Source organism: Rattus norvegicus, chromosome 13 (genome assembly GCF_036323735.1).
Source record: "Rattus norvegicus strain BN/NHsdMcwi chromosome 13, GRCr8, whole genome shotgun sequence".
In the NCBI taxonomy this organism is placed as follows: Eukaryota; Metazoa; Chordata; class Mammalia; order Rodentia; family Muridae; genus Rattus; species Rattus norvegicus.
In genome coordinates this window covers 39,910,424-39,924,591 of record NC_086031.1, presented here as the reverse complement: position 1 = coordinate 39,924,591, position 14,168 = coordinate 39,910,424, and the positions used below count along the sequence as shown (strand labels likewise).

General features: G+C 45.7%; 2 protein-coding genes across 20 annotated transcripts in view; both read left to right on the top strand.

Moving 5' to 3' along the window:
• Nckap5 (NCK-associated protein 5) overlaps positions 1–2,016 on the top strand; it is a 913,274-nt gene extending 911,258 nt beyond the window's left edge. For 15 of the 16 annotated variants that reach the window (XM_017599040.3, XM_039091169.2, XM_039091162.2 and 12 more), the window contains one exon: positions 579–2,016. In XM_017599040.3, the coding sequence (XP_017454529.1) occupies positions 579–854 (276 nt within the window). In that variant the 3' untranslated portion in view covers positions 855–2,016. The remainder of the gene's footprint in view (positions 1–578) is intronic. The other variant, XM_017599038.3, reaches the window with a different exon arrangement.
• Positions 2,017–2,206: 190 nt separating this feature from the next.
• Positions 2,207–14,168, top strand: part of Lypd1 (Ly6/Plaur domain containing 1) — a 47,449-nt gene continuing 35,487 nt past the window's right edge. The window contains exons 1-3 of one of the 4 annotated variants that reach the window (XM_017598845.3): positions 3,449–3,667; positions 3,795–3,824; positions 5,133–5,270. In XM_017598845.3, coding sequence (XP_017454334.1) covers positions 3,598–3,667; positions 3,795–3,824; positions 5,133–5,270 — 238 coding nt within the window. In that variant the 5' untranslated portion in view covers positions 3,449–3,597. The other 3 variants (XM_063272438.1, NM_001007727.1, XM_063272437.1) reach the window with 3 other exon arrangements.

Genomic DNA, 14,168 nt, shown 5'->3' with positions numbered 1-14,168 from the left:
GTTTTTATGCCTCCAGCCCTTCTGCAATCTGTAGTCAAGGACTCTGAGCTCTCCTTCAGCTATCTCAAGTACCTAAAAGGGACAGAATTGAAACATGACAATATTCTTAACAAGCTTAATATATACTTACATTTTATGGCAATTTAACAGATTTTATGCCTTTTTTCCCCCAAAAGACTATAACTTCTGGCTGAAACTCAATTCCACATCCCTTTTAGGAAAAAGTACTAGGACTATTTATTAAGAAAACAGAGGGCTTTGAACTTTTGAAAAAGAAAAATAAGACACTTTACCTGTGCAAATTTCAAACGGATCCATTTAAAATGAATTAAGTGGCACTTAACTGGTTTGCAAATTGGGATCTATTTATCTCACTAAAATGATTAAAGTCTTGATTTATCCCTAAAATTAGCTTTATTATTGCATTTAATTACACTAAAAGATTGTTAAGGACTTGTAGGTTCTCTCTGTCCCTTCAAACTGTACTTTATTCAGACAATAATTGAATATCAGATAGGATAAATTGATTTTCTTCCAAAGAATTATGTTTCTAATATTTTCCTCCTTTTTTATTGCAGGAACTGAAACAAGTTGAAGAAACAAAAGAAGATCCTGAGAATAGATTATCTGAAATTTCCCTGGAGTCATTCAATAAATTTAACAGCAATACTGTGATTTTATTAGAAAAAGAGCAGTCTCCAAGTGAGGTTGAAGGACAAAAGGAAGAAAAAGGCAAAGAGACAGAAGTTTCTTTGAGTAGCTCGGATAGGCCTGGGGTGGACCACGTGGAGTCTCTGAGTGACTCTCTGTATGATAGCTTCTCCTCGTGTGCAAGTCAAACTTCCAACGCCTAGCGGAAGAGCATCCCTCAGTGAGACTCATGCATGGTGCACAGACTCCAGAGCTGGGGATGCAGAAGCACTAACTCCAGAGAAGCTGATAGCAGCCAGTACACCAGCGTTTGCTTCTCTCACGGACTGATAAAAATCGCCTCTACTCACTGTGTTTCAAGAGGGTTAAAAAAGCAAAATATGATAGAGAATTCTCAATGTTTGCACTTTTTTTTGAGTATTTGTACAAAAGCTGTAAATTGGGGGGGGGAAGAGAAATTATATTTGTAGGGGAAGAAGGATAGCAATAAAAAGTTGGCGCCATGCTCTTGAAATGATGCATTAAGTTCTAGAAGTCGATAATATATATTTTTTAAAAACCCCAACTAAAGATTCTGTGAAGGTAATCATCTTGGCCATCAAGTCATTTGTGCTTATACTGTGTCAACTTAAGTGTGGGGTGGGCAGAAAAGGGGGGGGGTTTGCGGTCATCTCTGTTTCTCAAGGTCTGTTGTCTCTCTCCATTGGAATTTGAAGGGTGGTCCAATTTCCAAATTGTCTGGAGGACAATTGTGATGATATAGGTGTTCTCTTGTAGAATTAAGGGTGGGCACTGATTAGGTGGCACCAGATGGCCAAAGGGAGCAGATCTTAGCAGGCTTCCCTCCCAGCATCATCTCCCATCTTAACCGTATTTCTCACAATTCTGAGTGTTTATTGGTGGGTTTTGTTTTTTTTTTGTTAAATCTCCCTGCTTTTTTACTATTATTAAAAACCTGGGTACTCTATTTGTCATATCTACTTTATAAAAATAAATGAATGGTTGGTGCTATGAAACCTTCTTACTTTTTTAATATCCCTTTTCTTATTAAAGACTGTTTATATGGGAGGATAAATTCTATTTTAAAGGTTATGTGTATTTTTTCTAGACGTGAACTATTTATAATTCCTTCTGTACAGAAGCCTGCAGACCGGGCAGGGTAGAACTGTCTAGGTTTTGTGGGTCACCTTAGCACACTTGTGTCTTTATAGAGTACTGTATGGCCAGTGTTACTGTATTTGTGCAATCTGTTGTGTTTGGATTTCCTTACCTTAAATTCGAGCTGCGTAAAGCATCCTTGTCTGTCAGACTTTAAAAATCCTTTTGTTTTCATTTCATTTCGGAATAAATGTCTTGTCACAATTACACCGTCTAAGAGCAGAAAAGAACTTTGTTCAGGGAGCGGTTGGTCCCGTGGTGATTATTTTAATCGCGTCTCACGCCTGCTCTGTGAAGAGGTTTACCTGGAGGAGTAAATAAGCCGACCCTTTTGCTACTGTAATAGTAATTCGAACAGTTGTTAAGATCCGCACTTCAGACAAGCCAGGAATGGACAAAGCATCTTTGTCTCCCCAAGGAATTAAGCAGCTAGAAATGAAGGGAAGGGGATTGGGGGAGAATGAGCCCGAGGCAGCTATGGACCGATCTCTGCAAAGGAATTAAAGAAAGTCATTTATGCCTCTTCCAAACCTGCTCTGCTGGCAGGATAGGGAAATAAATGATCACATCCTAGCTGAGAGACCACTTCCCCGCGGGAGACCCTACAGAGGAGGGGTGAAGCTTAGCCACGGGTTTCCACTGAGGCTCCCAAATCCCAAATCGGGAGTGGGGGTGGGTGGAAACGTGCGGGGTTGTGGGCGGGGGCACCAAGAGCTTCGGCTGCCAGCTCTGCGCAACACAGCCTTCCACAAAGCTCCACCAAGAAGGAAAAATAGCACCGTGGTGTCCAGGGAATATGCAAGGTGGGTCGCTTAGAATTGCCAGAAAGGGAAGTAGTGGAGGAGGGAGGCAGCCGATGGCCAAGTGGCCATGCTTTAGCGCTGTAAGGAGTGTGTACTCATAGCTGGTGGCTTGGAGGAGCAGTCAGCCCCATTTGCTTTACAGAGGGAGCACAGATCCCGGTGTCCACTTCCCAAGGTAGCTTTATTTCTGGGCTAGGCGACCCGGAGTGAGTCAATGCATCCCTCAGTGATGCATACAAGCAGGTGAGGAGAGGATGGTTGGGCTAAGCGAGCCAGAAGCCGTAGGGTCACCATCGTACTCGCAGGCATTCTGCCGGAAGACCCAAGTGACTGGTGAGGTGGGTTTCTCCCAGGAAGAGACGCGGCTGCGTCGGACACCCCAGGGAACTCGCTACCGTGCAACTTTGACAGGTGCCCGGAAACACCCCTTCGCCTTATCCCAGGCAGTCACCCAGAGGGCCAGAGGGCGACAAGTGATAGAAGACGCCGGGCTGGGTGGAGGAGACCCAGTGGCAGCGGTACTGGTTAGCACCGGAAGGGAACAGAGCACCTGGAAGGGAAGGGAATCGCAGCCCAGCACTCGGGTCTCCAGTTTGCACAGGACAGGTCCTGATGGCACCTGCTGCGCCCTAGTCACCTCCGTATTCCTTACCTTTGTCAACACTACTCTGGAGCCCAGCAGGCGCTCCTTTTTGCAAGGAACTGGAGGAGGTAGGCTAAAAGGGTAGCAGAAAGGGGTGGGGACAGTAGAGAGACAGCCCCAGCCTTCCCCGCCCTCCACCCCCACCACAACTCAGCAGCCGTCACGTGGTACCCGGAGTAGGAGGGGTGGGGGCAGAAGAGGCGAGACTTTTTTGGGTGCTCCGGATCGCCAGTAGTTCTTCAAGCCTCAGCAGCCAACTCCTACAGAGGCGCGGCGCTCCGCCCCAGGGAGCGCGAACCCGAGGAGCCTGGGACCAGCCTCTGGGAGCCCCGGGCGCGGGCGATGCGGGCGCCGCGGGCGACACCTGCGGCTCCTCTCGGTGGCAGCCGTCGCCTGGGCGGCAGCAGCGCGAGCCTCGGCAGCCTCCGCAGCTACAGTGGCCGCGGCCGGAACAGCCTCCGCTGCGGTCGTTGTCTCTGATGCTCTTGCCCGCTCCCGGCCCTGCCGATCCGGGAGGATGTGGGTTCTCGGCATCGCAGCAACTTTTTGCGGATTGTTCTGGCTTCCAGGTAAGAAGATGGAGAGGCCAGCTGCCTGGCCAGACACGCTCATGCCATCTCGCCATGCGTCCCTGCTCTTAGCCCCAGCGCGCCCAGCTGTGGTCCTCGCTGCGCTGGGGCTACCCAGCGGGAGTTTGCTGCTGGAAACTGAGACCCAAGGCGCTAGACTGGGACGCTCTCCAAGTCCCGCGCTGCAGGAGAGCGGAGAGCGGCAGATTGGCGCGACTCCTGGCTGCAGCTGCGTGGGGTACACAGTCGGGGATACAGAGCTGGGAGTGAGGAGGGTCCTTGAGTTGGGCGAGACAGGAAAAGGGGGGACAAGCCTCCAACCTAGTCAAGTTATCAAGTGTTTGTGGCCACCCAAGGGAGCGGCGACGCTGACAGGTGAGCGACTTGCCGGACAATCTGCTGCTGGGGGCAGGGGAGCTGCCCTCTCGGGCTGAGTTAGCTAGCTGTGCTCTTCGTGAGATCTTGGTAGGGTGCTAGGAAGGGGCATGCGGCTCAAAGAGAAGCTCCAGATGAGAGAAGAGCAACCAGGATGATTTGGTAAGTAACTACCCCTGATCCCAGACTCTAAGCTAACAGATTTTTTTTTTCCTTCCAACAGCCATGTTTTTAAAAGGAGGGTAAAAGGCAGGTCTAAAAAGGCTGCAGTGTGAGCTGTCCCTGGGAGGGCGCGCACATGCAACACACGCACTCACACTACGTCCTCTCCAACCCTCAGCAGCAACTGTCCCTGTCACTGATCGCAAGAAGGGACTCTGAGCTGGAGGGATTGAGGAGCATGGACACTTAGCATCCAGCGCCTCCCCCCAGATTACAGAGTGGTGTCTAGGAAGCATCACAGCCTCAGCCCAGGAACGCTGACTTACAAGATTAAATAAATAAAACCGAAAAGGCGTCAGCCAATGCAATTATGAACGGTGCCAAAATAGTGATTAACCAATTTTTGTAACCAATTAGCAATTAGGCTCAGACAGGAGCTCAAGCCTGTACCCCACTACTTTGATCTGGGATTTGAACTCTCACTGTCTCTTTGCAACTTCTTGTGGGAAAGGCCTGAGGGCTGTTAAGGGAGCTGGAGCTGTTTGTGTCTAAAGAAGAAATGGAGGGTCTCTGGCAGGGCTTTCTCCTCCTAGACCCTGGGAACTGATGCCGCCGCCCCCTGCTGGCTTCAGGCACCTCCAGCCCAACTGAACATCAGGATGGGAGAGCAGAAGCCAGGGCTGTACACTGTGAGACTGGCCAGCCAGGATGTGCTCTATGTAAGCCAGATCTTAACCAGTGCTTCTGAACCCCACCATATCTGTCCCACAGGGCTGGCGCTGCAAATTCAGTGCTACCAGTGTGAAGAATTTCAGCTGAACAACGATTGCTCGTCCCCTGAGTTCATAGTCAATTGCACCGTGAACGTTCAAGACATGTGTCAGAAAGAAGTGATGGAGCAAAGTGCGGGTAAGCGAAGCTTCCCCCTCCAACCTCATCCAGGGCTGGGACTGGAGGGTGTTTAATTTGCAGGAAATGATCCTGAGTGATGTAACGCACATGTGGATGTAACACACATGTGTGTTATGTGCGCGGATTCGCACGCGCGCGCGCGCACACACACACACACACACACACACACACACACACACACACTGCTTAGCACAGATTTACTTTTTACAGTTCCGGGAAAATGAAGTTACTTTAACCTCATTAGAGTTAATTGTCAGGGCTTCTTCCCAGGGGATTCCTGAGAAGAAGTTATTGTAAATCAGTAGCATTCCTCTATTTTTATTTTTATTTTTTTATTTACCCCTTTCACCTTCCTGGAATAAAAAGCTGATCCGGGCAGTACAAACAATATATGGATAACTGCCCCAGCTCCAGCAGCTCGACAGTAGCCTGTGAGCAATGTCAGACTGAAATATGAAGCTACTTGAAGTTCCCAGAGGTCAGAACTTGAAAAATGTGTTTTGTCATAGCGCCACACCATATTTCTTTGAAGAACGCTATAGGATCTTTATTTAATTTTAGAACTAATGCATCAAATTCCAAGCACAAATTGCCAAGATCTTCCGCAGGAAGGATACCGCCTCCCCTGTCCCGCACCCTAGCAGTTTAGCTACTGGCTAGCAGAGGAAAGAGACTAATGCTATACAACTGAAGAAGGGAGTTAGAAGGAACCGACTTCACTCTCGCTAGTGAGTCTTTTGAAAGGTAGAATCTCTCCCCCACTCAGGAGCTAAAACTAAAAACTCATCCCAAAGTGGAGCCAGAACTTTGAGAAAATAAATGAGCTATTGCTTCGATTCCAAGGTCAAATAGAGATTTTAAGGTTGCTGAAAACAAGGGAAATACCATCTTGGGATAGATGACATTAGGTGAGCCTTGTTTCTTGTTAGTCCAACAAGGTGCCCATAGAGCTCCATGGGTCATTAGAACAATTGATTCCCCTTAACTCCCTGGCAGAGCAACAATGCATAGAAGCTAGCACTGAGGACAGAACCATGGAGAAGCAGCTTCTTTGTGGTTAGGGAATGGAAGTCTATTGTTGTAACCTCTTGGTTGCTTACGAAGCCTATCTGGCAGCTCTTCAAAGCACTGAGCTAGGATGTGAGGGGCGTACGTGTGTTATTTTTTGCATGTGTATGTGTGTGTGTAATATGCGTGTATGTATACAAACATTCACATTTGTTGGTACATGAGTCTATATAGGTACATGTTTTGTGTACGTGGTATTCATGGTGGTATAAATGCATGTTTGCATGTGTGGAGACAAGAGGTTAATATCTGTGTCGCCCTTGATCGTACATATTGAGGCAGAGTCTTTAACTTGAACCCAGAGCTCACTAATTCTGACTAGACAACTTGGTCCAAAGATAACAGATCTCCAGCTCCAAAAGCAGGCATCACTTCAGGAGCCCTGCTGACATTCCCATGAGTGCTTGGCATCCAGACTCTAGTCCTCAAACTTACATGGAAGCACTTCCCCTGCCGCACCATCTCTCCAGACCCTTTGTACGTGGCTGTTCTTTGTAGTACCTTATTGGCTGGAGCGTATTTTTGAAATGCTATTCTGGGAAGTCTGAGATGTAACTGCTCTCAAGCATAATGTATCCTTTAAACCCTAGCATTGTTGTAGCATCTGGTGTTCCCGCTACTTAATGTAGTAGGACAACACAAAACATGTTACCACCGCCGAGATGGATGTGAATGGTTTTGATGAGTGATTTTCTTTGCACTGTATTTTAACTGAGCCAAGCATCTTCTGCCTTTCGAGTATCCGTAGCCCTCTTCCATGAAATAGACTTGAAGCAGACTTGATGGGAGATGCTGGCAAGCCTTAAGAACTTCCTCAGAATCCTCAAGGCTGCTGCTTACCTGGGGTTGTGCTTCACAACCAGGGGTGGGGTGGAGAAAAGGAGTCACTCAGAAGAATACTTCTGAGAAACACTGCTTCTTGTTTATGTACTCGTCCACGGTGATAGCCACACACTCCCTTTTCATAGCGCTGTTTCTCTTCTTGCTACATCCTCTACTCCAACCATACTGTAGAAGAAAACCTTACAACTTCCCACTTACCCACAGAAAGCATCCAGACAATCAGTCCTGAAGGGAGTCCTTGGTTTAAGTTTTCTAGCGACAGATGTCACTAAAAAGCTGTCGATGGCCACAGGCTACAGAACATAAGACTCAGATCTGAAGGTGAGGAAAAGCTATCACACAGCAATGTCAACATTTTTTTCCTTCTTTCAATGAGAGAGAGAGAAATGTATATGATATATATATACATATATATATATATTACACACACACACACATACACATCACTTATACATATGCAAAGGTGCACACACTCAAGCAGGAGCAGGTGGAGGCCAGGAGGACATCCAGCTCTCACTCTCCGCCTTTTCCCCTTAAGACATGTTTTCTCACCTCCTGGCCGTCATCAAGCCAGAGATGCTCTTGTCTCTATCCCCATAGCGTTGTGGGGGGGAGGGGTGGAAGTACTCATGGCCACGCCTAGCTTTTTTAAAAAAAAATAGAATAGGATGCTGGGATCTGAACTCAGGTCTTCATGATTGTTCAGCAAATGCTTTTATTCACGATCCTCCAGTATTAACAGTGGACTGACCAACTAGGTGAAGCTGGCTGTCTTCATTCCTTGTCCATGACCTCTGCTTGCAACAGCCGCAGCTCTGTAATGCCCATTTGTGTTGCTGGGCATCTGTATTCACGAGCCACCTAGGATAACCAGGATGTAGTAAACAGCCATTGTAACACATGCCAAATAGCCCAAATTGAGTTTTAGTTTCGTCCTTCGTATAAACTTTTTAAACTTACATTTATTTATTTCCTTAAGGTGGAGGTGGTATACATAGCACAGCTTACACGTCTCTGGAGGTCAGAGGTCAGAGGACAACTTTCAAGAACCAGTTCTCTCCTCCACCATTCTCCCTTCCACCTTTTTCCCCTGGGAAATGTGGGTCCCGGCCCCAACCTTAATCTTGGTATCAAAACAAACAAACAAGATAGAAGCAATGAATGACTCCAAAAGGGAAGCCAGTTATGAGGTATTCCTTCATTTTTTGCTTGTTTGTTTCCTGTCCCTGTAACAAAATATTCTAAGAACTGTAATTCCGTAGAGAGTTTATTTTTAGCTCACAGTTCAAGGCACAGTCCAGAAGGTCCATATCACTGCAGCAGGAGCTTGTGGGAGTGGTCCTGTCACACACACTCAGGAACCAATAAGGCCTGCTTGCTCTAGTATCCACCACTCCTCTCCTTTTCTCCAGTGCGGGAACATAGTCAGGGAACAGCCGTGCCCAGGACTGAGGTGTGTCTGCCCATGTAAAGTAACACAAAGGTAATCCCAGACCGACATGCTCTCTTTCTCCTGTTGTCAAGTTGGCAATACTAACCATCCTACTGAAGAACAGTAGGTAAATGGATGCAAGGCATCCCAGTGAGGACTCCTTGGAAGCTAGGCAAGTGTGGTTACTGTTTCGGTTGATCCTGGTGGTTTCGTTCGTTTGTTTGCTTCTTGGGGTTTTTACTTTGTTTTGTTTTTTCATTTTGCTTTCTTGATTTTTGGGTTTGTTTGGTTTGGCTTGGGTGTTTTTTTGTTTTGTTTTTCCTCAGCAGAAAGCAATGCCAGGGGACTGATATCTTGAAGGCATTTCATATTAAATTTCATGTAATTGTTATAGACCGGTCAGCTCAATTCTTTTAGCCAAGGAGGAGGGAGAGCAACTTCAGTTGCTAAGTGACCACAACATAATAAAATTGTGGCAGCATGAGCTAACTTTCATTGTATGCGTTATCTGGCTTGTCCCTTAGCACTAGCCTCATGGTATCTTGTGAAATGCAGTAGCTCTCTTCATAATGACCAGTTACGACCCTATAGTTCAACCAGCTGGCCTACGGCTCCACTCTCTGTCAACTTCACCCTCAAGAAAAAGACAGGGTGCCTCTTACGTCGTCCCGTCAGGAATCAAAGCCAAATTGGTTCATAATGAAGCCTGTGCTGAGATTCTAGCGCAACAGAGCTGAGGAGGTCAGAGAGTCTCACCTGAGAGCTTAGAGGTATCGCCCTGAACTTCTGTTGAATTCAATAGCCCCCTTCCCCTTGAGAATGCTTATTCTGTGTCTCCCTGTTCTATGACAGGTTTTGGCTAAGCTCTACGAGAGACTCTGGGATGCTCCACGCTGAATTACTAATTTGGAGCATCATTTGTATGTTATAGAGAAACAAGGAAGATCTTTAAAAAGTTATATGCCTGGCCCCGAGTCCAATTTGTCACAATGCCACCTGCCAGCCTCTGCCAGAGGGAAATGTACCACCACACGCTCCCAAGGAGATAACACTGGCAAAAGTCTAAGGATTAAGATGGTTTTTTTTTTTTTATGTCAGTCAAGTTCGTCTGGAAGGACAAGTGGACAGGCTACAAAGTGTATATTGAAAGAATCAGAAAGCCAACTGGAAGGGATTTTTTTAATTTTTGAGTGTGTCTTGAACTGGCATTTTTGTAATAGGTGTGGAAATACCAGGGATTTATATAGACTAAGAAATCTTAATGAACTAACCTACCCTGACATTAAGCAGCAAATAAAAGACAGTCTCCCTGCCTGCCCCATCCCCAAACACCGGCAATATGACATGGCCAAGCCTTCAGTTGATCTTTGCTGGCTTAAGTCTGCAAACCAGTTCTTATGAATTTTGAGAAAGGTAAATTTAATTTCCATGTCAGTGCACTTAAATTAACCTTTGCCTCTCCTCTAGAGTGGTGCCCCTGTTAGGATCTCATGTTGTTTCCTGATGCTCTTTTTCCCTTAGTCATTTCTAGAATAATAAAGTGCGGGTTCTGGGGAAGAGAGGTCTCCTATCCGCCCTAATCGATGGTTAAATGTTTGTCTGACTGATAGCCCCCCTCCCAGCTCTGCTCTTCATGGGTTGGTGTTTCTAAGCAGCGTCGTCCTTGAGAATCACATTTATTTTGCTTATTTATCATTGCATTCCGTAAAAATATTTCAAATATTGATTTTCATTTCAGAAGAGAAGCCTGCCCCCAACCTTCCAGTATGAATTTTTAAACCAGGGTATAAAGAATACGAATTTGCATTTGTTTGACAGTGCAATCTTGTAATTAGAGTTTTTCCTCTTGACTAGATACAGTGAAAGGGGCATAATTTAATTTTTATAGACTAGCCAATTTCTGCCCTTACTAAAATATAGGTCTGTCAGTGAGCAAACTGTTACAGGTTCTCCTAAACCTTATTTAAAAGTTAAATGCAGTATATTGAGAGAAAGTTCATGGTCTGAATCGGTAACCTGATCGATCTTTCCACCCATCCTTGCAATATGCATTAATCTATTTGTCTGTTTTGCAATACAAGGGTTACTGATTTACATGCCATCCTGCGTCTCCATTATGGCTGGATAAGGAATGGCCGTTTTCCTTTTGGATTAGTTAGTTGCTCCTTAAGTCAAACAAGGATGGCTCCAGGCTTTGGCTAGGTTCAGTTCATGTCTTGTTTTCTCGTGAGCTAAATGAGGAACAATGAGAGAGCAGTGGATGGACATTTGCTCCTGGTTTACAGAAAGGCACGAGAAAGCCACTGTTTTCTCAAGTCAGAGTGTGCTTAATTTTACCGTGTTTTAAAAATGGATTCTTGTTTGTTCTTGTGGGCTTATCAGAAACCACTCAAGCTCTGCTTGTCAATTTTATATCACAGTGTGATTGTCCATGGATTCTCTTTTTAAAACAACACACAAGAGGGGACTGGGGAGACAGGGTCTCTCATTGCCCTGGTACTTTGACAAATTGGCTACTTGAGCTGACTTTCAATCTTCGAGGGACTCTGCCTGTTTCTACCTCCCAACTTATATCACTGGTGTGTGAATGTGTGTGTGTGTGTGTGGTGTGTCTGTGTCTGTGTGTCTGTGTGTTTGTGTGTCTCTATGTGTGTCTGTATGTCTGTATGTGTGTTTGTGTGTGCATCTGTGTATTTGTGTTTGTGTGTATGTGTATGTGTGTGTCTGTGTGTATCTGTGTGTCTGTGTGTGTGTCTGTGTGTGTGTCTATATGTGTCTGTACGTGTGTCTGTGTGTGCGTCTGTGTCTATGTGTACGTGTGTGTTGTGTGTGTCTATGTCTGTGCATCTGTATGTATGTCTCTATGTGTGTCTGTGTGTGTGTCTCTGTGTGTCCGTGTCTGTGTGTGCCTGTGCCTGTGTGTGTCTGTGTCTGTGCCTCTGTGTGTGTATGTGTGTGTGTGCGCCCGTGCGCGTGTCACTCAGAGGCACTCACAGAAATCAATTCTGTGCTTCCTCCATGTGGATTCCAGAGTCATCTAATTCAGGTAGTAAGACTTGGAAACAAGCACCTCGGCCTGCTGAGCCATCCCTCATTTCCCCCACGTCTTCTGTCTTCCTCCTCCCAGGGCCCCTATGATCTCTCTTTAGACAACCACTGGCAATTCTATTTTCTCACCTGTAAACTCACTTTGAATCGGTCAGATAGATCACAGAGAATACAAATCAACTCGAGGACAAAAACATTTAAAATTTGCCCTAGGGCCAGGGAGATGGCTCAGTTGGTAAAGGCACTTGGTCCCAAGTCTGACTACCTGAATTTGATCCCTGGAGCTCAGGGAGTGGAAGGGAAGATGTACAAGTTCCTCTGCACGCAAACATGTACAATAAGTAGATAAAATAAAGAGGTATTTCGATCACCATAGTTTAACCTTGACCAAGGAAACTTAAGTAAGTGAAAACAAAAAAAGGTTAAAATAAAAACGACTCCGAGGTGACAGTGACAGCTCAGTTGGCACCGTGAGCTGCACTGCATGAGCAGGAGTGTCTGAATTCAAGTCCAGATCCCAAAACAAACCAAAAACGGATGAAAACAAACCAAAGAAGAAAAGCATTCTGCTAAGCATGTGTCAAGCCCTTCTAAATCAGATATATATATATATATGTGTGTGTGTGTGTGTGTGTGTGTGTGTGTGTATGTGTGTGTGTCTGTGTGTCGCTGTGTGTGTCTGTGTGTGTATGTGTGTGTAGTTGTATGTGTGTCTGTGTATGTATGTATGTGTGTATGTATGTATGCATGTATGTATGTATGCATGTATGTATGTGTGTCGTCGGAGATAGTGTTGGAAATTCTATAGCTCACTGGCCAGCAGATCCTACTTTGCAAGTCCCACGCAAGTAAGATAGCCTCTCTCAAGAAATAAAGTAGACCACAGCTAAAGAATGACAGCACAGGTTGTTATATGGTCTTTACACTCGCATGTGTACACACACACACATACACACACACACACACACAGACATATGGACACACACACAGACACACACAGGAACATACCCAAACATACATACAGACACATAGACACACAGAGAGCACATACACAGACACACACAGACACACACACACACATACACACACACACACACAGAGAAAGAAAGAAAAAGAGAGAGACACAGAGAGAGAGAGACACAGAGAGAGAGACAGAGAGAGAGAGAGAGAGAAATTCCAACATTAAAAAAGGTATAATACCAAGATGGCTAGGAAGGCATCCGTGTCTACCTGAGTAAAATTATGAATTGCACAGGAAGGGAGCCTGTCCTATGAGCATTGATATTCCACCCCTTTCCTTCTGGGATGCTAACTAAAACACCCTTCTCTCTGGGACAAGACATTTTGCTATTCAGGTTGCTCAATGTGTATTCCAGATCCATCCATCTTGTTGATGCAGGAGGCAGAGCTGGCTTCTGGGGAGGATTTGAGGGAGAACATCACAGCCCCTTTGTCTCTGGGACTCTCCAATAAGCGAAGCATTTGTTTATGTTAAGTTTCCAGCCGAACGGGCAGCCAGGGCTGACCTCCCATCTTAGTAGATGAAAGGCTTGACGATTGATCCGGCTCTCCCCAGAACGCTAATTCCTCCCACTACGCTTTCATGAAAGCTTCCTTCATTGATGGTTTTCCTAATGAGTTTAAACAGGGAGGCTTCAAAGCTGGGGCTCTTTTCCCAAGTGGAAAGGATGAAGTATGGAAACAAAACACACCGCTTTCTTTGAAGTGTGAAGGAGATACTGGTTTCCCTTATGTATTCCTCGCAAAAGCCCAACTCCGCATCCTTCTGGATAGTGGGTCTCTTCTTCCTTTCCTTGTTTCATTCATTCCTTAATTCAAAGGCCTTTTTTTTGCTAACTTTTTTTCCTTCCAATTACCAAGCAGGCAAAACTTTTAGTCCGACAAGCAAGAGGCAACAGCCCAAACTCTTGTTTTAGGCTTGTCCTGGTTTCACTTCTGTTGCTATAATTAAAGCCCCTGACCAAATGCACCTTTGCAGAGAGAGGGTTTACCCAGCTTACAGTTCCAGGATCTGGCCCATCATGGAGGGTTCATCGAGGCAGGGACTCAGCTGAGCTACTTACACCCTTAGCCTCGAACAGAGAACAATGCTCCCTGCTTCTGGTCAGCCTGCTTTCTTCACGCCTATGAAGTTAGCTTAGCCCAGAAAATGGTGCCACACACATCCAGGATGGTTTTTCCTATGCCAATCAAGATAATCAACCACAGACAAACTGACTTATATAATTCCTCAATTGTGACTGTTGTTCCAAGTGATTGTATATTGTGACACACTGACATTTAAAATATTAAACATTAAAACATGAAATTTTTTTATTTATTCATTTTAGATCCTGCTCACTGCCACCCTCCCAATCACCTCCCCACAACCTTCCCCTTCTCCTCTGAGTAGGTGTGGCCCCCCTGATTATCCCCCTACCCTGGCACTTCAAGTCTCTGCCAGTCTAGGCACTTCCTCTTCCACTGAGACTAGACAAGGCAAC